The sequence below is a fragment of the Acanthaster planci genome, linkage group LG01, assembly GCF_054643075.1.
Source record: "Acanthaster planci isolate LZ-2023a linkage group LG01, COTS_SCS, whole genome shotgun sequence".
NCBI lineage: Eukaryota > Metazoa > Echinodermata > Asteroidea > Valvatida > Acanthasteridae > Acanthaster > Acanthaster planci.
In genome coordinates this window covers 30,458,706-30,483,839 of record NC_141777.1, presented here as the reverse complement: position 1 = coordinate 30,483,839, position 25,134 = coordinate 30,458,706, and the positions used below count along the sequence as shown (strand labels likewise).

Here is a 25,134-nt window from a genome sequence, read left to right as displayed (position 1 = left end):
TTTACAAGCGTCTTCGAGCGGTTTTCTAAGTGACGCGGTCACCTCCGGAGTCGAGCACTGATCAGTGGACTAGCTAGGGTCCCGAGTTGCAGAGTTCGAGGCAGGCAGGCTGAAGGGACTTGTCTTCAGGACCCCCCCCCCGCTTCGCGTTGCGCAACTCCAAACAGCTTTGAGTGGCAATGGAGGAACTCCCTCTGATTGAATATGAATCTGGCAATTGAGAATATTCCCCTTTCTAGTTTTTGCAGATATGGACATTCAGTTCTTGTCATGAAAAGTATGCATTAATTTTTCCCCTCCGTAGCTCCCACTGCAGGGCACGAGAGTTTCAGAGTGATGGGCCCAATCCCGACCCTGACCAGCGGCACAGTTAATTTTATTTGCACTGAAAAGAGCTTATCCCCAACCTTTGGGTCTAGTTTAACAAGTAAAAGAATCCCCCCCCCAAAAAAGGACACCATGGGAGAGGGGTCAAGGGAACGGTAATTACTGATACGTGGAAACACACAATACATGTACATGTATTACAAACACTTCCACTAGGTACCACTTCAAGCCCAGTCGCCAGTCTAACCTTCCCTGGGGGTACTAAACCGGCGTGACGCAAATCGACACCACAACACACGCACGGCAGCAGGCTGGATGTTGTTGTGATCAGACCAGACAAGTTCTAGACCACACTAGAACACCACGTGACTCGTAGATACAATTCAGTCCAGCCCTGACCCGTTCCTGCGGAACAAACCGAAGGTTATTATATGATTATACGAAGCATGCAGTTTTCAGTGCCGTGAATTGTAGTTCGCTTTACATGAAACTGAAAAATTAAACACGCATTGTCAAAAATCTTAATTTCAAGAAGCCAAATAATAATTATCAAACCAGGCTTGCAAAAATCCCACAGGTCCGTGCAGGACTTGTTTGAAGTTTACGATGTCGTCACTGAGCCTATTTTTATTTTTCTAGATTGCACTGGCTCTCGCGATCGCTCTGGAGTCCATAGTACAGCCAGGCAGTACTGCAGTACGCGTGAAGTAAAACATGCAATGCGGACAATCCTTAGCAGTGTTCTGAGACTGTACCATTACATGTTGGACTAGCATTGTAGTACAGTTAAACTCAAGACCAAAACCCGTTCTCAGTTATCTACAGTGGTTACCTGTTGATTGGACACGTTCCTGGGACTTGTTAATCTGCCTATTGAAGACACTAATTGGAGGAAAAACCCGGAAATATTATGCCGACTTCGAATTCAACAATAATGACATTGTCGACATCTGCACAACCAAAAGAGAAGAAGAGAAGGTAAACATCCAAGCATTTGCCTATTTTAACCGTTAGTATGACCAGGATGGCAGTATTAGTATGGTGTCCAGTTATTCCATGGAGGAATATTTGTGATTTCAGTGAAGCTCATTGAGGCATAGGGTTAATTGTTGGAGCAAGTCTTCTCTGTTTAATGCTTGTTTGATGATTCATGTTACTTTACTGCAGTGTAAGGTTGCATTGTCACTATTTCATGACATGGCCTCTTCAAGACTTCATGTGGCAATACTGCTAAGAATTAGTTTTTGCGTAGCCAAGCCCTTTTAGTTTTATGCATTTTGAGATGTACAGTTTTAGTAGATGAGTTGCAAACTGTTTGAATATAAACCACAAATAGCACAATACAGTTTGGTGAAATTTCTGGTAGACAGTAACTTTGCACGTAGGCCTAGCCTAACCAGGATCAGATTATAAGGCCAAATTTTCGTTCCTCTGGTGATTGTGTATGTAGGCTAGTTAACATTTACAATGTTGTTTTCACCACGTATCACCTTTCTCAGTAGCATATTTCTTCTTAGATTCTACCCAGTACTTGTAATATATTTTGCCATTGGAGCAAACTGAAGACTTATACCTACATTCACTGAAGCCTTGGGATTTTTGTCTATGTGTGAGATGTACATGTACATGTAAATTACATGTATGTGAACTTTTAGATCACCAATGCATGCAATGCTGTATACAGTGCAGTACATCACACACTCTTCAAATGTGATACACATAACGGGTCAAGATGCTGCGAAGTTTCAATTTTACAAGCTCCTCTGGCCTTTGCTGTAAACTTCGACTCCTTATTTTTGAACAACTGATGAATGCTTGGGACAGCTGTTCATGATATTGTACATGAAAGTTGTTTGCAACTGTAGAGAGTGATTTGCATCTGTAGAATTCAGTCCTGTAGGCTCTTCAAGAAGAGGGATTTATTTTCCTTTAAATCAACTTTTTTTTAAGAAACCAATTGTTCAGACAAAGGTGGAGATGTTTGTGACAAAATGATGCCACAAATTCCACACATGGGTGGATGTTTGTAGTGCTCAGTTGTTATGAAAACTGAATCCAGAACTGTCAGACTCACTGCGTTAAGACTTTCGTAGAGTGACACAGGCATGAATCTGTAATTGAAGTACAGCTGGATATGTATGTATTTCAAGGCATGGACTACCACAGTACAGAAAAAATCAAAGACAAGGCTGAAATGAGTTGATGCAATGAAATTTAAAGAGTAAATACAGCCCTTGATACAAGTAGAGTATGAAAATGGAGGAAGATGTACCAATTTCCAATTGGTATTTTGGTATCGAGTTCATGAAACAGTCACAAACATAAAATATACACGTACATGTATATGTATGTATATTCAAGCCGTATAGTATCTTTAATTCAAGGTGAAGTATGTCATTTGTGCATTATGTTCCTTTGATGCAACAAAATTGCTCAAAATCTAAAGAAGGTCGCCTAAGAACACCGAATTCAGCATCCTGAACATGGTCTCATTCAGCCAAATGCAGCACTGAACCGAGGAGTTATCGTAATAATGTGTACATGTGTGTCAAGTTAATGCTTGCACATTGGAAATGGCCTTCTTTCATTGTTTTCTTTTTAATCACAACTGGCCAGAAAGAATCGTTTCATACATGTACCGGGTAGGAGTCTAGTCCCAGAACCATCTCTAAACCAAGGGTGCCTTTCAACAATAATTAACAGATCGGCGAATAGACCATTCTGGTGATTTTCAGATTTTATCTCAGGAACTGACGAATAGGTTGGACAGCAGTATTCAAACAAAGTATTGCTCATAGAGCCAAAAAAACAAATTAGGAAATGATTTCAAAGACCAAGTTTGTATTTTTTTTTACACTGAGATCAAAAGAGGGTTGAATTAAATAAAACCTGTTTTTCTCAAAACAGTGATATTTCATATTCGTTGGTTCGTCAGATATGCAACAAATTTTACATTTGTGGTTAACAGCAAGTGATGGACTGTATGCGCTAACCTTACATACGTAGGGTAGACTTATGAACAAAAGATGTCCACATGATCCAGGAAGGGAAGACATTCTAAGGACTTACCCATGTCCACAGGATGTTTCCCCTTTCTGAAAAACAAGTTTAGAGGGAATATTGGTCAGGGTTAACGTACCGGTACATAAAACATTAACGTTGGTAATATTATTGAACCCTTCTTATAAACACAACTTTGATGAATAATTCATATACATGTACATGAATAAACCCTTGAACATGTGTAGGGTACATGACTGTTACTGTATATCTTTGTCCAATGCTACATGTACCTTGTCCTTTGTATCATGTTTTGTTGTGTGTACCATACTTTTGTTTTATCTTGAAATTTTTCATTTTTTCACATAATTAGTGTAGTTTTTCTTCTTGTGGTCCAACCCTAATATCAGACTCAAATCCCTGAATTTCAGTGTCCAGTAACATGTAGATGTGTACGTGTATGCCTATTTTCTACACATACGGGTACATATTTTGTGATTTTGTATGTGACTTTCAAGTAAAACCCAGTTTCTTAATGGTATGAAAATATAAACAAATAACAAAAGTAAACAGACACTACTCTGTGAAATTAGGCAAAAAATCACATGCTTTACAGGTCAAATTCATTTAATTGTGTCATTGAAGAATGTGAAAGAACCTTCACTTAAACCTAGTAATGTGCAGTTTGAACAAAACTGTAATGACTCAGAGAAATTTGTACTGATTTATGTAAAGAAAATGACTGATATTACTGTATATTGGCTTCGACTTGTTTGAGTTTAGAGCATGATTGGTACATGTGCATGTACAGTGAGGGTTGAAACTAAATCAAAACCTTCTGTCACTGAAATGTGCCAACAGCCGTGATATCAGCCAGGGACCTAGCTTTTACTTAGTTTGCACAACATTCTCTCCAGTCATTAGGCAAATTCAGACAGGTCGCCTGCTCCATATTCTGTTATCAGGGAATTGTTACTCTTTCAAGTGTGTACATTGTGCATGCATGGATGCTTTAGGTCAAGGTCTAGACCCAACTACTATTTCATGTGTGTGCATTTCATGTGTAATTTTGCTGCACTACTTTACGTGTACATGTAACGGCTCTCTGCAAAAGAGCCACTTCGGCAAAGCGCAACTGATTCCAGTCTATAGTGATATACATGTACATGTATGTATTTAACTATTTATGCATGTTTTTGGCCATTAGTTGTTAAATCATTCAAAGAATTTCAACGCCGTGTACCAGTGCCTGTACATGTAAATGTACATGTACATAAATATTTCCCAGCATAAAGCACCGTATGTACAGTGTATAGCATGACAGGTTCCCGTGGCCGTGAAAAGTCATGGGAAGTTGTTTTCATTTTCCAGGTCTGGAAGAGTCATGGAATTTTGTAAAAATGAGTAAAGTCATGTAAAAATCATGGAAGTTTTTAAACACTACATGTATGTGTGATTTCTGTTATCAGAAATAAGTGCATAAAATGCATGATTTTATTTGCAACTTTAAAGTCTAAATAGCTCAAGAAATTGCGTTATTGGGTCATGGGTTTTCATTCATATAATTTGGTCATGGAAAAGTCATGGAATTTAATTGCCCTTTACATGTAGATGTAGTAACCCTGATAATCTTTTTGTACCACAGTAAAAGTTACACGCACAGTGTTCATGTTCAGTGCTAACCCATGGTTCCATACATCATGCCTACAGATCCACAGACATACATGTACATGTACCTTGACTGTGGTATACATGCGTCACAGCTTTGTCTATGGCTTGCCATACTCAGTTGAAATTCAAAATGTCACTGTTAAGAGCTGAAGTGAGGAGCAAGGTTGGGAAGAGAAACTAACGATGTGTGGCATCACGGCATTGTAAAGTGCAAGAATTTCTCCTCCCTGGGCAAACACATTTGCTCTACGTTGTTGTGCACCGCCAGCTGTTGGTACACAGTTTTATGCTGCATTCTGAATTTTTGTTTTCAAAAGCTACTGCTGCTCTTGCATTATGTTGTCCGTTGATTCAATTGTATGTTAATGGAATAGATTTATACTGTACATATGCAAGACTGCATGATGCAGAATAATTTCATGGACATGTCTCACAGGGATGGCAACGTCATTTGATATTACCCCATAGGAATTCTGAAAAGAGGAAGTTGAAATCGCGCAATGCTGCCCGAACTAGACGGGAAAAGGAGACGGCCATCTTCTACGAGCTTGCCCACCAGCTGCCCATGCCACACAGTATGTGTGCCCAGCTTGACAAGGCCGGCATCATGAGGCTAATACTCAGTTACCTCAAAGTGCAGAACTTCACACCAACAGGTGAGGTCCGATTGAATGAGGATTTTTGTCCACCCCCCACCCCCTCAAAAAAAAGTTGCCTTTCCCATTAAATGTACATTGGGGGGAAAAGGCAATTGCATGTTCCAGAAGTGAGAAAACTATTTTTTTACTTTGCTCATATTTTTGTTGCTGCAAATATTAAGGTTTGATGGGGTTTAGATAATGCTGTACATGTACATATATATATACATGCTTATCAGCACTGTATGAGTACCGTACAAATGTATGCACAATCTTTGAGTAGTTAAAGAATGTCTAAATTTAGAAAGTAAATGATTGAGGATACAAACCAGAAGGACAAAACCCTTTTTTTTCTGGTCAACTAAGTTGAACTTTAAAATGATAAACATCAAAAATACAAAATGATAAGTATGGTAGCGGTACCTGTACATTAAGAATAGACTGTGAGTTGGCCTCATAAGTTTTTACTCTGTATTACTGGCTTAGAGTTAAGTCGCTGGCTTGTGTGATTTTTCTAATGTAGGTTGGGTTACGTAACCAGAATGCCAATTTTTGCCTCTGTATACATCCTCTCTCTCTAGTTGTATCATTAAGAACTAAAATGGTTTTTAAAAAAAATCACAAGACACGCCACAACTTCAGTCTCAAATTAAGTAACAAATTATCCAGATGGAATTATAAAGTCATCACTTTTTTTTATTGTTCATCCCTGTAACTTATGATTTGGCTTGTGATTGATGTAATTAGAGACTTTGTAGAGTCGTAATGATCGTATATTATTGGTGCACTAAGATTTATTTGCCAGTGTTCAACCTTCATACAGTAATAGAAAACCAAGTACCTGTTTACATGTACAAAAAATTCCAGAACATGTACTGAATGTGCATGTTTCATGTATTCCTTAATCTTCAGGGAACTGTGATTTATTCACATGATACATGTCCATGTTGTGTTTTTTTTTCCACCTGGTGACCTTGCATAACTCATAACCCGACTCTGATATGATATGCCCTCCTCTGAGCTGCACTTGTGCCCTCATTTTAATTGCTTTCAGAAATGCACATGTACAGTACATGTATGTGGTACAGGTGCATAATCATACGTTCTCCAATGTGGTGTCAATGCTCACTTTGTTGGAGTTGAAATTTTGAAGTTTGAAATATTGCATGACTGGGCCATTGGCATTATTTTTTTCTGTTAACTAACTTTTCTGTTCGTGATGATTGAAGCCAGTGAAAAGCATAACTTATTCTCCAGTGGTACCAGTACACATAGAAACATGTGCTATATACATGTAGATGACCAAACTACATGTACACGTATGTACATAGGCATGCACTGGGGTATATGCACCATTGGAAAGTGAACTTCTGCGCAGAAACCGAATGTGAATTTAATATAAAATACTGTTTTGTACAGCTTACATGTACATGTGCGTCCCCTAGTATCTGAAGTACTAAAGCTAGATTCCTGCTGTCATTTGCCACTGTTGACAAATACTAATATACCAGTACATGTACAAGGTTTGCTATGATCCTGAGCAGGTTAGCAAGAAAACAATGATATCAGTATTGCATAAGAATTGCCCAGCTGCAAAACTTTATATTAATGGCAGCTAAAAATGTCGATGTACATGTACGTGTACATGTATGATGTCAAAGAACCATTTAGCGTAAATATACAATTACATGTACAATACATATTGTGTATATAACGGTTTTAGTTCAGTTTATTTCCATATCTTAAATAGAATATTCACATACAGTAAGTATACCGGTTCTGTAGTACAGAAGGGGGCTACATTTAAGTGATAGAAGCATTTTATTATTGAGAACCAGTTAAGCTTTAAAGAAGCAAATATTTAGAAGAATTGCATAATTTCAGATGAAAGGAAAACGTAACAGCTTAACATTTTGGAAATGCAGCTTGTGCTGGATGTGAATTACTTTATAGTTGCATTAACACGGACATGTAGGAGTGTGGTTGTTCCGGTACCTTCAAGAGACATTTCAACTTTTTTCAACCACAGTACTCTCTACATGTACACCCCATCTGAAAAGATTAAATGAATCAGTTTGACATTCAGGTCACCTGGCAACTAGATGTACATGTATGAGAGCTTGTTTTCTTTCTCCTTGACATTTATGCACTGTATATTTGGCTCTCGTCATCAGCCATCAAGTCGGAACCCATGGACCTTGATGAGGATGCTCCAGTCACAGCAGAACAGCTCATTGATAACTACTACCTCAAGGCTCTGGATGGCTTTGCCATGATGCTGTCGCAAGAGGGTGACGTCATCTTTATCTCCGAAAATGTCTCGCAGTACATCGGCCTCAAACAGGTGAGAAATGGAACTGTAGCAAAAGGAATCAGAAGGAATTGAATGACAAATTACCGCCTGGCTCCAACAGCTACTGATTAGCTAGCTGTCTGTCTAGCTGTGAAAATGAGTGGAGGGAACCCTTTTAAAAAGACTTTTCAAGTGGAAAGGATGGCATTGTCTTACTCATTTGGCTGCAGTGTACATGGAATCAATTTGATGCCTTATCTTGTGCACTTGCTTGTAAACTGGCCTCTTTTTTTTTTTGGTTGTTCTTCTGCTTAATCTGAAAGAGTTCATTACTTAATTTATATCTCCAGCATAATTATTGTGTCTTTGCAAATTAACGAGAGTATTTTCTATGGTTTCTTCAATTTACTGCCTGGTACTGGTATATTAATCTGAAAGTTAAACTTAAGCGCACTGGTACAGTACCAGTGCATGAAGCTTGAACGTACTTTCCCAACTCATTACTGATTCCCATTTCTAGGAATTTCCTCTCTGATGCAGAAGCAAAGTGATCCCAGTCATATCACATTTAATGCCATCCTTTCTGATGACACACATGGGTGGTCATTTACCCTTTGTGGTTTTTCAGAATTGACACTGCACATGTGCCAGCTAAGGAGGAAACTTATGGTGACATAAATGTAAACAGATTGTATTTGCACATGTATGTGATTGATATGTCACACTTGTACAGTTCTGTGCAGGCAAGAAATACACTGTACTCATGTACATGTATGAATTATTCTACAAGTTGCCTCTGAACTTCAAATCAATGGCACACATAATGGTCAATAACCTACCTTAATATGGCATTTTGCCAGGTTCTTGGTGCCAACCAGTGAGCAGAGCTCACAAGAACAATGCTCGTGATCTCGGAACTGACAAGAATGACTAAAAATGTGAGCCACTGTAGCACAATGGGGTCCAAAACCTCCCCAAAGCTACAGTACGTGTAAATACTTGGAGTTCTTAGAAATGGCCCGTAAATTTGAGTTCACAGCGTGCATTGTGCATATTGATTTTAACCACGTGGTCATTCTGAGTCGCAAACAAGAGCATTTGGAAATTTGTCAGCATGTACTGGTGTGTTTCATTTGTTATGACGTAATGTACCTGCACCTGCACCGGTAGGTGTTGTGTTCACCTGCCTTTCCTAACTTGTACATGTACATGCAGTTTTGAATGTGTACAACAGCATTGCAGAGACACAAACATTGCTTTTATTTTGTACAGTTGTGCATATGTGTCCTTCAGCCTTATGACTCATTTCGCAGGTCCTTGTACTGTTAGATACCGGTACTGCGGAGATTCACCTCATGTGCATAATTCATCTGGCTGTAAACGTTATATTGATTGAATATCAGTAGAAAGTGGACTTTGGTCAACCTGTTTTTCTGTTGGATTTATCTGGGGGGCCACATTTCAAAGTCAGGTTCATGTCATTGTGGGTGTTTGTGTATGATGTGGCATTCACAGTGTTCAGTGCAAGCGGAATTCACAGAAGCTTGGGGTGACCAAAATTTCCTTTTGCCGTATTGTCCATTTGACGTCAAATCATTTTATCCATAACCTGATTCCTGCATAAAAACATGGAAATTTCCCAACCAAAGACAATATCTGGTATTGAAAAAGTGTTTGGTAATTCTGGGGTTGTGAATAACAAGTTTGTTATTGACTGAATATTTGTGTGATTTATAGTTTCATTTAAAATACCATTGCTTTTTTCAGTAAAAGGCAAATTGATATGGCAGTAGTCCAAACAGTCTAAAATGTTTGAGTTCAAGAATGGGTCAGGAATGTACCGATATTTTGTTACTTGTTTCTTTTTCTCCTAAGGTGATACATGTTATAAATGTACTTCCACATTCCTGTACATTTCATGTAAGTGACTATACAATGTTGTGCCTATAGGTAGTCTTCTGACGACAGTCAGAGCATACTGTCTGAAACATTGAGTACCCTCCGGTTCTTTTCAGAAGCACACATAGTCACAAAAGAGACATCTTTGCCTGGTGCTACCGCAAACCTATTCACTTAATATGTGCATAGTGGTAATGATTAATCTCTATTTTTGGGGATATCCTTACCGGACCAGATTGACTTGATTGGACAGAGCATCTATGACTTCTCCCATCCCTGTGACCATGAGGAGATCAGGGAACACCTCTCTGACCATCCCTGGATGGGGCAGTCCCACAGCACCAAGGCAGCCAAGCGCCAGCATCAAGAGAAACATAGCTTCCTGATGCGCATGAAGTGTACCTTGACTGCCAAAGGGAAGATAGTCACATTGAAAGCGGCCACATACAAGGTGACCTTTTTATCTGAAATCATCTTTCAATTGCAGCAATTTGTGTGTATTTTTGCACAGTTTCTGTATTTAAAGTAACAAACATGTTGATGTTGCCTCCCCATATTGGTTATTTGAGATTATTTGAGTTTTCTACCCCATACCCATTTAAAGTTATGGGATCATTACTTTTCATATGCCTTTTGATTTTTCTGTTTCTTTTATTAGGCAATGGATTGCAATGGAATCCTGAAAGTTTCTCCTTCTGTGGTGACCTCCAATGGTTACCGCCTGCCCCAACTGAGCTGTCTGTCACTCATCGCCATGCCCATCCATCATCCAGCCAACATAGAGATACCCATGGATGAACAGACTTTTCTGACCAGACATAGCATGGACATGAAGTTCACATACTGCGATGACAGGTAAAAGGCTCAATTTGCACAAGATTCAAGATTTTTAAATTAATCTGTGAAATAGATAAAATCAGAAAATAATTCAGACTCTGGACCACAGAGCAGTAGCAGTATTGTCAAACTGTAAATGTTTTTACCAGGAAAAAAGTTGAAAAGATTGGAATCAGTGGAACTTACTATGGCTATCTCAGTTCGGTCAGTCATTTGGGGAAATTTTATGATGAGTTACACATGTGACTTGTTTGACAGGTACCCAGTACACATGAAGTTGGAAGTTGATAGCTAACCCATGTTTGGATGGCATTCATAGAAATTCTCTTCAGTAAATGGGTGCTGTAGTGTATGGGTTTATTTCATCTGTGTGTAAAGTTTTGTTCCAGTTGTTTTGAACAGCCTAATTAAAAGTACCTTTAATGTTATATGTGAAGTTCCCAAAAGAACATACATATTACATAACTAGTGTATAAATTAAACATGAATTTCCAAGACAAAATGTTTCAGGCAAGCCCTCCTCAAAAGACACAAACAGTGCTCCTGAAAGGAAATGGGAGCCACTTAATTGTGAAGTCTTTATCTTCCGTACATGTTCATGTTTACATGTGAGTTGCTCCCTTCAACCCAGGGGTCAGGCCACAGACAAGAATTCTCCCTAGGTTCTCCCAGGATCCCTCCTTCCTTGTCTCAAGTTTCTTGTGAAATACGATACCAGGGCACCTGGGTCAGTTCAAGGATTTAAGGATTGTGGTTTTGGTGGCTCATGCTAAAAAACCAAACAGCAAATGAAAATGAGAGATTTTTATGTGAGTTGTGGAAGGATGCATGCATTTCGAAAACAGGATATCCTGCTTGGTGTGTGTGTTAATCATGGGTTGGTTGGCTTGCAGTGTTCCGGTAGTGCACCAAACCGTTGATTGGCCCATGAGTATTTTATGTCTTGGCCCTTCACACGCACCTGCTCTGTTAGGCTATTCAGTGCCAAACCTCTAAAATGTGAAGCATTCAGACAAGGTTTAAGACAACCTGACCCCTGGCTTACAAGGGTAACCTGGATATTGGATTATGGAAAAGGCCTGTGCAGTGTAGGTCTTTGTGGTGCCACACTGTGTGCTATACTTACATGTAATTTAACTCAGTGTCATGGTATAGAGTACATACATGTACATGAGAATTGCTCATGCCTACATGCACACTCATGTCCCTACTACAAGCAAGTTCAGTGTTTCATTCTTGAGCTTTTGTTATTGAACCTGAATTTGTTTTATGATTTTTTCATCAACCCTCCCTATGGCAACAGCTTTGGAAACAATTCACAAGTAAAAAGTTTAATTTTACTGCTTCTTATTAAAAAACACTTTACTTAAAAAAAATTTCCAAACTGGTTTTTTGTATGTTTCATTTCTAAGATATTTAATGGTTAATTATTTTAATAATTGATCACCTTTTTTTCAGAGGCTTTCAACCCCCTCCCCAAAACAGTTAGATTAAAAAAAATGAATGTACATGTACTGTTCACATGTCTCTAATAAGGCAATTTTTGTTAGCACCAAAAACTTAAGATATTTGTGGTACTTGAAAGCTTATATGGTGTCAAATTCCACCTGCTGTTAATTTGATCAATTTCTGCCCCCCTCCCTTACCCCTGAGAAAGGGTGAATCAATTTCCATTCCATGTCCCAGAGTTAATGGCCAAGTGCGTTTCACCATGCACATACATGTAGTTTAGACCACATGTAAGCATCTCCCAGTGTGTCATCCTGGATGAAAAATACGGATTAGGAGACTCAGTGCAACAAATATGCTGCATGAATTATATGTTGTGAGTGAAGAAGTTATGCGTTTGAAAAAGAATTTCAGGATGTTGATTTTTATCGTTGTTTACAGAATTCAGGACCTCCTTGGCTATGATCCAGAAGACTTGGTGGACCAATCCTTCTATGATTTCTACCATGCCTTGGACAATCACACCATTGACAAATTTCACAAAGATTGTGAGTGTTCCAGAGATGACTAATTTATTATTGGTTTCATCCTTATCAGGCACTCATATGGACAAAACACCATAGGCCACAGCAGGAAAAAGGGACACTGAAAATTCAGAGTTTCACAGAAATCAAAAGGCATAGTTGTCAGTACAGGAAGCCTGTGGGGAAGCCTTGTGTTTTATACCTTCCTGCTTTCATTGCCTTAACCTTCTGGTTCCAAAATGCACAGCTAAAATGACCAGCTGTCTTTGAAAAAATAGCGGTAATTCAGCCAAGTTGAAAATATTAATAAGATTACTCAACTGTGCTGCCTACATGTACATCAATATAGAAAGAACAACACTTCAAATGACAAATAAACTCTGTGTATATTCTGAGCAGTCCACTTTCAACCAGCATGCATAATGCATACATATCATTTCCTTTTGCACAAATCAGTTGGTTTCATGAGTGGTTCTCTCCATAACTGATGTGCAGCAGTGTACTTGGAAATATAGTCAGGCTTTTCCTTGATTGAATAATACCTTCCTGGTTTTAGTTCGAAAGTATCTCATTAATATTTATTTGGAAAGCATGGATCACAGGCAAAATCTGAACAATGAAAAGGTAGCTGTTAACGTCATCCCTTCCGGTGTGTTAGAGAAAGAATGATTTTCCCAGAAACAAAAATGCAACTGAGCATTCTGCCAGCATAGAGTAGATCTTTCAATATTTGTATATTACTATGTATGTTAACATGTGCTCTCTTTGGATGGAAAGTCACTGAAAAAAGGAATACATTTTTACTTTCTGAAACCTGCAAAATGAACGTTTTAATAAGCAAAACTGTTCTTGGTTACACTGAAAACAATTTACCCTGTTCCTTGGCTCTGCGATCTTCTTTGCAGTGTTTGCCAAGGGACAAGCTACGAGTGGACGCTTTCGCTTCCTTGCCAAGAAGAGTGGCTATGCCTGGATGGAGACGCAGGCTACTATCATCTACAACAACAAAACCAACAAACCACAGTGCGTGGTCTGCATCAACTACATGATCAGGTTAGGAACTGATCTACATTGAACCAAGTGCAATTTCCTCTTCAAGGGATGTTGCAGTTTGAATGGAGGTCATTGACCAAGCTGTATGTATTTTGAGGGTTTTGTATTGTTTTAATTCAAACTGCAAAATGTTGTGCTTGTAACATTTTTGGAGAGGGAGAGAGGAAATGAACGATTGTTCATTTCGTTTCAGAGACGATGCTGGAGCACTAAGTTTGGAGTGAGAATTTGCTGTTAAGTTCACATACCTCAATTAGTTCACATGTCCAAACTTCTTTATAGTGTCAATTCAGCACATGCAGAAATTGTATACCTGTGTGAACATAAGACAGTACATTCAGATTCAAACCTAAGTACAGAGGTTGTGTTGAAGGAATGTTTTGAGTTTGCATGAACAACAACATGAGTGTTTGAACACACGGTTGTCACAGACAAGCAGAAATATTAGTTTTGAAATGACTCAGACTCAACTTGAGCCAGTACCCTGACATGTTCAATCTCTCGTTTTCAAAGTGGTTACATTGTGACTCAAAATCATAAGCCGGGGTAGCCAGACTGTACTGTGTTGTTTTTTTTCCGTGCTTGCTTCCAATCATACATGATAGCTCAGTATCCTGGGTGAACTTGGGAAAAAAGACTTGCCCTGGTACAATGCCCATCTTTCACCAAAGTTCCGCAGAGATGATCATTCTCACATGGAGATGCTCGGAAGAAGATCATTACAGACTATTGGGAGATTGACACATTCTCTTTTGCTCCTTAGTGGCATTGAGGATGAGGATGTAGTGATTGCAACTCACCAGCTGGATGAAGCCATGCAGATGAGCACAGAGAAGACCTTCATGCCTCGGCCTGATGGCATGGATGATGATGAATTCCCTCTATATTTGACGGGATCAAAGAGTAAGTACAGCTTCATCTGTCTGAGTAATCCTTCTCACAGCAGGGTTGTAGTCAAGACCCTTCTAAGACCATGGCAAGACCAGTAGGAGACCTCCAGTCTGAATTCCATTGACAGCCTATTCACGTGTACTGCAACAAAGGGATTCCATTTTGATCGTTTGCTGTATCTCTTGGGACTATCTTGACTACAACTCTATCTCACGGAGTACTAATTAATCTCTGAGTTGTCACTTGACATTCCTCCCCCTTCCCTGACCTCTCCAATCCAGCAGGCTGAAGTTTTCTTCTTTTTGGTTTGATATCGTTTGAGTACCTTGCGTTCACTGTGCCGCCGCCTCCTGCCACAGTGCATTTTAACTTACAGAAGATTGCCAGTTGATGCACTGTTGCTGTTCTTGCTGTGTTACTGCTCAACTGAAAATCATTCTTGTGTCAGCCATGCTAAAGGGGTTTTTTGGTTTTTATCAAAAGTCCAGTGTTTCTGATGCTGACAGAGCAAGGACAACATGAAACCTGCTTAGGCTGAAGTGCACTTCTTAAGTACACATTAACTCTGCCTCTGTGGCGAATCTATAGCAGAAAAGTTTGTAATGGCCTAAGCATACCGGACAGTCTGTGGAAGTAAAAAGATAAGCTCACCTGACGGTCTCACAGATGGTTTTTTATACTCCAATTGGAGATACATCACTTGAAGATGTTTTTTTGGACCGGTAATATTGACTTAACATGTGTATTCATCAAGTGTATGGTCTGCTTCACCAAAATGGGTTGCACAGCCTTATTTTCCCAATCCTTCCTCCTGTGTTTTTTTTTTTTACTTGTGGTTAAACCTGTCTCAAATATGCTTGGATTTGGCAGCATCTTAATACCTAAATGGGAAGTTGATGCGTGGTGCTTTGCCATGTCTGAAAATGAAGTACCTTTATAAGCAGGAGACCTTGAAGGAACTGAATGTTAGTCAGCAATTTTTAACTTCAACCGTCACATCTGAAGAGGATCCCTGTGTGTATTTGGATAGGAAAAAAGATCTGGCCCAGGGTTGTAATCTGTCTGACCTTTCCAATGAGTTACACATGCATGAAAGGAATAATCAGTGTGGATTACCTTACTTGCAATTGGGCATGCGACGATGAAGGCAAATCTGGGTTGAATGTGTCAGGCGTTCATTGCCCTAAGGCGGGATACATGTATTTTGGGCTGTGGAATTCCAAATGACCTGATAGCCAAAGACCCAGCATCTGAGAGATTACATGGTTGAGAGAATGTGGAGCAGCGTTGTGCTGTCTGCTTGGTTTGTGGGATACGTCACAGGGGACTAAAGTAGTTTCCCTCCCAAATTGATTCGCCAACTCAATTTCATGTGGATATCTGTACAGTCGAAAATCGATTAATTGCATCTTTCTCATCTGTAAGGTAGTACTTTACCATTGGGCAGATTTGGGTGATGAGGGGATGTTACTTACTGATTTGCATGCAATGGGCAGACCAATTAGGTCTGAGCTCTGTTAAAATGAATCCAACTTGGTTCAGTTGACAGTTGAGAGTGTGCTTTTGAGCAAACTGTGCACGTTAAATTTCTGGAAATGAAATCTGACCTTAAAAGGTTTAAGGTTAATTTGGTTCCAAGCATTTTATCATAGGGCTTCCAGAGTATACGTTGATTCTGTTGATAACAAGTTTTTATGGAACTTTGGATGTTCTTTAATATTTAGGATGTAGAGTTGTCATTCAAATAAAATGTGGTGCTTGGTAACATTGGACTTGTCTATGTTCAAGAGTTTTAATGACTGTGTTTTAATTTCTGTTTGTCAGGTAATGTGGTGAACGCAGAGGATTTGACCTACTTGGCCCCGACTGCTGGTAATGCTATGGTCCCCCTAGACTTCCCAAGCCCCCCTGTCCCCATCACCGAGAGTGACCATATTCCCAAACCCGAGATGGATGGCCAGCAGGAGTTTGTGCCGTTTTTCCCATTTGTTCCATTGACCCCCAGTGCCGATGAGAAGCAAACCAGTGACGGGGGAGGCATGACAAACCAGGTGAGGAAAGGAGTGAAATACTAAGCAGACTGAAGTGTTGTTGTGGCAGCTGGTCATCGTTAGGGAAAGAGAATCCCCACCCTCCCAGAACCTTCAAAATTCAGCAGGAGGTTTAGAGAGAGTTTACTGTCATGAGCTTGATGAATCTAGAAAGTTTGAGTACAGAGAGCCTGCCGTTGGTTTCCCTGCTTCATACTTTGAAGAATTCTGGAGGGTTCTGAGCAAGAATACCTAGGGAGTTAGAATCAGTACGAATTGTTACATTTTCATGGTCATACGGCCAAGTTGAGTGGAAATGGGATGATGTGAGGATATGTTTGAGTTTTTGAGTACAGAGCAATGTCAGGAAGTATCTTGTAAAGTCCAAGTCTGTGGATGTGCGTTCTCATGGTTGGTGAATTCCTAGTGGAGCCATACAGGCAAGCTCGGCACAGTGTCATAGCTCTGCTTGCTGTACACAATATATGTTTGCTGAGTCATGGCAGGAACTCCTGCATGTGTGGTTTGCATAGTTCGCAGGGTAACAAGGGATGCTTGATTGCGTGCATGCGTGAATCTCATGAATAATTTCAGTACCAAGTCTTGTAAGCACAGAATTCCACAAGTTAGCTAGGCTGTTACAGCTTTGACACTGTGGCATGTGCTGTTTCCCATGCAGTTAATGCCGGGTGACCATGAAATGACACATGCACCATGGTCTTTGGGCTGAAGAGTGCTGCAAGCAGATGGTGAAAGGATGTCATTATCCCAATAGTCAGTTGGTGATAAACTGACCTGCCTTCCATATTTCTAAATTTTGGGGATCTTGTTTTGTCATCTCCAGGAATCACCTGCCAGGAAGGTGGTGACACCTGACTTGATTCTCCCTGACAAGAACTCTCCCATGAGCTCGAGTAAAGACCCTCTCATGCTGGACTGCACCACAGAGGTGAGTTCTGACACTGTCATTGTGAAACACACAATACACCGATTGGAATCTCACTCCCCCCCCATTCCAGAAACAAAATGTGACCTACCATTCCGTAATCAGGTTTTAGTGCATAATGTAGATGTTTGACCATGCCTGCTTTCCCAACCGTTAACTTTCAAACTTCAGAGTGATCCATGGTGCAGATGTTGTCTGCAGAAAGCTTTGGTAGTAACAGGCTGTGAAAGTTGTGAAATTTGCATTGTTCATATGTGTAATGTCATTTCCCATACAATAGCTAAGGAGCCTTGAGCCTGGTTTTGAAATGCAGAATGGTACATGTTGGTCACAAATGAAGACTGCATCAAAACATTGCGGCTATGGCTGTTAATGATACTTGTGCTAATATAAGCCATTTGGCCAGTGGCTTAATTCATGTCTCATAGACACCTGTATTACTACCAGCCACAAACACAGCCTCGGGAAAACAACTCCAGCTATGCCATTCATTCTTGATAAGCATAAGGTGGGAATGCAGCTATTCTGCCTGCTCCAAAAAAACAAAACAAATTAAACAAGCAAACAGAAATCCCAATCTCTTGTTTATCTATTTGCTATTTGCCAGGCTGGTGGCCAACTTCACGCTGATGACTTGTCAATGCGGGCGCCATACATCTCCATGAGTGATGACTTGGACTTTGGCGGAGACAAACTCATGGTTGACACGCAGCTGGCTGAGACTTGGGAACCTGTGGACCTTTTTGGAAACATGTAAGTGGCTTCATGAGGAGTGTAACTTTAATTAGAGGAATCTGCGAAATGGTGGATTTGGAATTGCTGATAGAGTACCACTTGCACTGTTAAAGTCAACATGTGGTAATTATAAGCCATTAAGTTATATTGCTTATTTTATTTTCAACATGTGCTGTTTCAGCATTATTAAGACCAGTTCACACTGTATAGAATTATGAAGCAAACTGAAGTTGCAAATGGGGATTTTAAACCTTGTCAACAAAATTACAGTTGCTGAGGTACACAAATTCAATTCACCTTTACTTTAACATGAATTCATGGAGCAACCTTTGGATGGTTTGAGAAAAAGCACAGTTCAGTTACTTTTGTACAGACCATGTTTTCAAGACAACCACTCAGTGTTTTTTGTGTGTTTCCTTGTGTACTTGATAATTTAGATTGTGCATTTTGAAGTCATAGTCCTAGATAAATATTAGAAACTCAGAAATATACCTTTAGGCATGTTAGGGATTTTAACCATTGACTCTACTTGATTGTGCCAAACGTTTCTCATTTTCCTTTGTGTCCGAAGTTTTCCCCTTTGTTCATATTTCCTACATACTTGGCACACAACAAATTTTTAATTCAATTTATAGGAACAGCAATGGCTACATGGACTCAGTGATATCACCGTCGTACAAAGACCAGAAGCAAGAATTACTGAGTCCATCGTCTGGTGCCCTTACTGCTCCCAGCACGCCTTATAGTCCACAGTCACGGTCACCGTTCAGTCCCCAGTCAGTGATGTCACCCGTCAATAAGCTTTGCCAGAGCCTGCCTAACTTGTGGTTGGCTCGCGACGATGACCACCCTGGGCCGACCTCAGCCACAGGGCAGCCTACCAGCTATTGGGACACCAACAAGTCTCCTCCCCCTCTCCTGCCTATGTCTCCGCAGACCTGTTCACCCCTCGTCAGCCCTGCTGGACGCCCAGCCTCCACAGAGAACTACAGCAGTTTCTCCAGCGGGAAGCATCCCCCAAGGCCGGAGGTACAGCAAGCCCTGAAGAGGAAACTAGAGACTCGGAGCGACAAGAGAGCCAGACAGTACAAAGTGGCTCGACTAAACGATGGAGGGACAGATTTGGGGGGAGGGAACAGTCCAGGAGGGAGAGGAGGTGGCAGAGGATGGAGCGTCTCTAAGGGGGGCCTGGAACTGGATGCATTACAACCTCCAGGTAGGATGCAATGGTACTTTCTTTCCTTGCTTCTCAGCACTTGTGACTTTCAATAGAATCTGGCCTGGCTTGCTATGCGGAACCCGGATTTGTGTACCTTAAAAGTCAGCCTGGGGGAATTTCATCCCAAACCCAAAGCTTGGCATTTCCATCTTGTTGCTTGAGAATTCTGCAGAGCTGCAGTTTATGTGCCTTATTTATGGTTAAGTCATCTGGAACTCAACAATAAAATTATTCATGCAAATGGTTTTTATTGAAAACTTAAGACAAATAATAATTCAATTGGAAATGATATAGTGCTGGAAAAAAATGGATTAATTACTCCCCATGAGGGATTTTCTAATGATAATAGAAAGTCATGTTGGAAATCTTGCAATGACTAGAAATAGACTAGTACAACCCATTCAAGACTTGGCATAAACGAAGCAGGTTTGAGATTCACCTTCTAAACATCATGTGAATAACTTATTGATTCACTCTTTGGGCTCCCTGGAATGTTCCTAGTGATCACTGTAACAGAGAAGAAAGAAGCAGGGATTAGAAATGAGCTGAAGTTTTGGCTGAAGGATTGGCAGGAGCTAAATAGTCCATTTGGTAATAAAGCCAATCAGTTGAAACCTAACATCCTGAATCTGCCAGCGAAATTAACATGTCCAGACTTGCTGACTTTCATCTGGTAAAACACCTTAAAAGTTTCCCCCGCTGATTAAGTAATAGTGTTGAACATTGTTAAATTTCTGTGAATTCTATCCAGGACGTGGCAAAGACATGAGCAGTCTGCAGTCACTGTTGCTGCAACCAGCTGGTAGAAGCATCAACAATCACTTTGGCCACTCGTTGCTCCTACAGAAAGTCGCTCAACAGGTGAGACATCGGGTTTTCTCCTTCAACAAGACACCCTGAGCTTCGTGTCCATTTAGCAGGAACTGTACGTTGCCACGTACTTCCTCTGATTTGAGCCCTAGTGGTACAGGATTTAATCACATCATTAAAACGTTCCTCTTGTATTGTCTGCCTATGCCTTCCAGGATTTGATCCTGGATTTCTTTTCTTGTGTGCATAGTTGACAGATGTTTATGCTATAAAGTTCTTAACGGACTGATTTACTCATATAAAAGAGTACAGTTGTCAATAGGGCAGTGGAGATTGATAAGGTAAATGGTTTTGAAGAAAATGCTGATTTAGAAGTGACCCTCTAAATCATGGAGTAAATATCAATTTGCAGGGACATATATTTCAAGAACCTTTGTCAAGAAATTTTCATGTACATAAAATGCACTTGGTAGGGGCTTGAACCGTAAAGATTCTTTTGTTTTAAGAGTGTTGGCGTTTTTAGCAGATGGAACGGTGATGAAGTGATCCCTGAATTTTCTTCATTTAAACCCTCCGTCAAAATATTTCCAAAAAGAACAGGATAGTTTATTTTCTCTGTAGGTTATAAAAACCACTCGTTTTGATAAGTGATCAAGTAATTTCTTTTCATCTAATCATGTTTGTGTTGTTTTACTCGGCAGGTGGTCAACAAACAAGTAGGTAGTGGTGGAACCAACAAGGCTGACGCCAGTAAGTCCTTGCTTTCTGTTAGCGGTGGTCAGGAACACTTCCCTCTCTTCCAGGCCCAGCCCTCGCCAGGTGATGCCGAGGACGGATTGGTGGACAGCAACAACTTCCTGAGCTGCCTGCCGCTGATCACGAGACAGGACCTAGACGTCAACACGCCCCTGCAGGCCTCGGCGGGACTGCTACAGGGCGAAGAGTTATTGCGGGCGCTGGACGTACCCTGAGGGGGTAATGTTGCCACAACAAATGTTAACACAGCCTCTGTCGCCGACAACAGCACAATGTCAGCAGACGAACATTTGTGTAAAGATAGTAAATGTACATAGAGTGTGTTGGTGACCAACTATGAATCATATATTTTAGTACTGTAAAGGAGTGGATGGCGTGTGCTGTCGCACGCACGTTGACTGTGTTCTTATACCTTGTTTGAATGCCTAAATGCGTACCACAGCAAACTTCAAATGTGCCCTTATAGACACTTTGCCAGCACAGGATGGTCTGCCAATCTGAATGCCTGTGGTGAATGTGACCTCATACACATTTTGTAGTTGTGTACCATGGTGCTTTAAAAATGCAGAGTAGTGTCCATCCTGGACGTCTGTAAGTTGCAAATGCACACTTTGAATGAGTGCCCTTAAGGCTCATGTCCACATGAACATGCAGTTTGAACTGCTAATCATTTGCAGTTGGGACTCTGGTTTTTAATACATACCATGTATGTTTACTCTGCGCCTCATACTCTTTGCTCCAAGTTCATGGTGCTGTGCCATGATCGTGGTATTCGAATATAGTGTTCCAGACCTTTCGAGCCAGGAAAGGGCATATATTTCCACAGATGAGATTTTCCCTCAAATCACTAAATGTTCTGAAAGATATTAAACCTATATTATGAAGTAGTATTTAGCTTTCTTGAATTATCTGAACGGTGAAGTTCCGTTATGGGATATATTGTCTATCTTGTCATTGTATTAACTAATCCTAACTCTCTAGGGTGTGTGTAAAATCATATTGAAATCTGAGGATTTAGCCCTGTTAGGGTTCAAAGAATCTTATGTGATGCTTTATAAGCAGGAGTTAGGACAATCTTGAACATTTCTGGCAGTCCAGTGTTTTGATGGCATTTGGGATTGGGTCTGGGGAACACAGGTCTGGAATCCATTTCATGCAGTTGGCATGGACAGAAAATATTGGTCAGCAAATTTATGTGCAAAGTCCAGACCAGTGGAGAACCAGACGCAAGAGATCTTTCAGACTTTTGTCTGAATTCAGACATTTTGAATCTGATAGAAAACATTATTGGTATAGGAAGAAATGCACCTTGCAGACTTTTGATACCCAGTTTCAGACATTTTTTAAAATGATAATCTCATCCCTGGAACCAGTGGCACAGACTGTACATCATGTGACATGTTGACTGCTAACCACTGTTTTTGGCTAAGCAAATATTTTCTGTGCTTAACCAAATGTTTAGCTCAGACTGTAGCACTATGTAATAGGCCCTGGGTGTGAAGAGCTTTTCCCTCAGACTAACAGAGGTCCTCTTCTTTCCCTCATGCATGTCGTTGCAACATAGAAAAAACCTGCACAAGCATCCTGTGCAGATTGGAATTTCTTATTCTTTTCCTTCCTTGATTACTGCCTTAGGTCCTCTCTTACTACATTTCAAAAAGGATGCACTGTTGATGTTGTGACTGAAGTAAAGAGTGCGCTTTCACCATTGCAATGACAGATGATAAAGTGGGGCCTGTTCTTCCTTTCCCCCACATTAGCCATCTCTGGCGTTGCTTGCATTACGGTTAGTTTATTTACATGGTAAAGTATGCAATGAATTCACTCATGATTGTTAACATTAAAATAAAAACGTAGCAATGTCTGACTCTCCCGCACAAAGACATATTTTGTAGAACTATTTTTAATACGATAAGTGTAAGGCTGATACTCGTGTTCAAAAGGGTTTCTGGGTCATTTCGGTTTAAGATTCAATTTGTGGCCCTTTCTATTCTCCGCTTCATTCAACACAATTTCCAGTAAGAGCTTGTGCACCTGTATACATGTACCGCCTGGATTTTAAGTTAAAAACATTCGTAATTTAAATTTTCAATTTGTTTTTGCCAAAGCAGCACAAACTTTTTTATCAACCATTGTTGCACCACATATTTCTCATGTAAAAAATGCTGTAAATCGCCAACCTTTAGATTCTAAGTTCCTTAAATACATTGGAGTTTCTGTCCACCACACAAAGTTGCATGCATGGCATTCAACGAGCGCAACGCTGTCAGAAATGTCCCACCTGAAAACATAACTTTAGTTGTGTTATTTATTCCTGGATTGTGAAGAGAGAGGGAAGAAAAAAAGATACACAACCGTGCAGAGGGTTAAAGCTTCTTTAACGGGCATTTTTTGTTGGCGACTTCTGTAGTAACAATTAATGTACACCTAACTGACCAGGAAATGTAATCCTAAATGTGAGATTATTGGAAATTGATGACGTTTGTCAGTAGTGTTTCCTTGTGTTCTCTTTCATTAGCTTGTTCACTAAGATTGATCAGACTGTGGTATTTGGGATGGAAAAGAATTGTTGAATGATCTGAAATGCTCCTGTGTTGTATTGTTCTGAAGTTATTGTACAGGAAGAAAAGGGGGGAAAAATTATGAGGTTTATGAGGTTTTTTGGCTTTCCAAGACTACTGTGGTGTTCAGTATTGATTAGACTGCACAGGCAGAAGTATCTATTACGTTTGAAGAAAATAAGATCTGAAATAGTGGTCATTTTGGTTGTTTTGTGAAAATGAATAAAGTAAAATTGTACTGCCTTTGATATGTTGCTAAAATGAGCAGACTTGTAGCTGTAATTGCTGTATTAGTTTGTTGCCTTCAGAATTGGCTGAATTATGTATTAACTTCTAAGAAATTGACAGTCTTATAAAAATTGCTCCCTTGTGTGGTGCTATAAGTGTGTTTTTATTATTACCGTTACAGCACAGGTGAAGAGGAATTGTTGAACAAATATACGTTATTATTAATACAATTGTGGTGAGGCCAGGGAGGTAATTTTACTTGAATAAGTCCTGACAGTTTTTTCCCTAAACTAATAAACCACTCTTCTGTATTAAATGAAAAATGACAGAATATTGTTGCCCTGTTTCAGCGGTCCTTTGTAGTTCCCCGTTGTGGTGCAAATTGTGCTAAGTCTTTAGTGATCGTAGGCACGGTAAACAAATACACCGGGTATTCCTTTTGTGTTTGTGTTCGGAACCCTCTACCTCAGCATGCATTGTACTCTCGTGAACATTAATTTGAATTGAAGACAGGGATATCTGTGAAGTCTTTCTCTATAGCAGCAGGTGCATTGGTTGTTGAGGCCAAGCGTCTCTTGTCTGCCGCTGCTTTTAGTCCAGTACAGATGCTGGAGAGCCTCATCACTCTTTGGGTTGTCCACCATCATGAAGTGGCTATTAACACATCTAAGTGATGTGCCATTGTCCAGATAGCAGGAAGTAGCTAACATCTCAAATGGAATCTTTCAACATCAGAGAAAGCAGTATCGCCCTATCTGTTACTGGGCTATTTGAACAAGCCAACCTCTAGTTGGAAAGGAGTAAAGAGTTGAAAGGTTACCACTTGCGACCACCATCCCTGGAAATGAACCTTTCAAAAAGGAACATGTGAGACTGCTTCAGGTGGATTCATCAGAAAGTGCATCCGACATGCCACACAAACACAAATGTTGAGCAGCATGAAAGCCTTTTTTCTCAAAAGGGCACACTTCATCATGAAATCCTTGAAAACATATACAGAGATATGTAAAACAGTTGTTCAGGATTGCAACAGAAAACCTGATGTACTTCAAAATTCTGCTGTGAAAAACTAACCCATGGCCATGTAATGTATGTCCTTGTCTGCAGCCGAAGGGAGATCAAGTCTTATGTTGTAAGAGTCTGTGTAAATTCTGGAATTTATACCCTGAATGTTGCACAAGACTCTACATAGTATTGATCTTCATTTGGCCGTTCTTTAGCTGTTTTGGATGACCTTCTACAGTACTAGTAGACAGAATTCTTCCCA

General features: G+C 40.1%; 2 protein-coding genes across 2 annotated transcripts in view; one reads left to right on the top strand and one right to left on the bottom strand.

Annotated features, from left to right (window-relative positions):
* The window catches only part of LOC110983176 (arylsulfatase-like), a 183,305-nt gene that overhangs the window by 63,512 nt on the left and 94,659 nt on the right, over positions 1-25,134 (bottom strand). The window lies entirely within an intron of this gene.
* Positions 980-24,198, top strand: LOC147800661 (hypoxia-inducible factor 1-alpha-like). Its single transcript, XM_087134298.1, has 14 exons — positions 980-1,305; positions 5,467-5,654; positions 7,811-7,980; positions 10,064-10,279; positions 10,487-10,683; positions 12,556-12,662; positions 13,544-13,691; positions 14,455-14,594; positions 16,407-16,633; positions 17,457-17,561; positions 18,166-18,311; positions 18,929-19,509; positions 20,264-20,373; positions 21,024-24,198. The coding sequence occupies exons 1-14, from the start codon at positions 1,238-1,240 to the stop codon at positions 21,291-21,293; spliced, it is 2,673 nt and encodes an 890-aa protein (XP_086990424.1). The 5' UTR covers positions 980-1,237; the 3' UTR covers positions 21,294-24,198.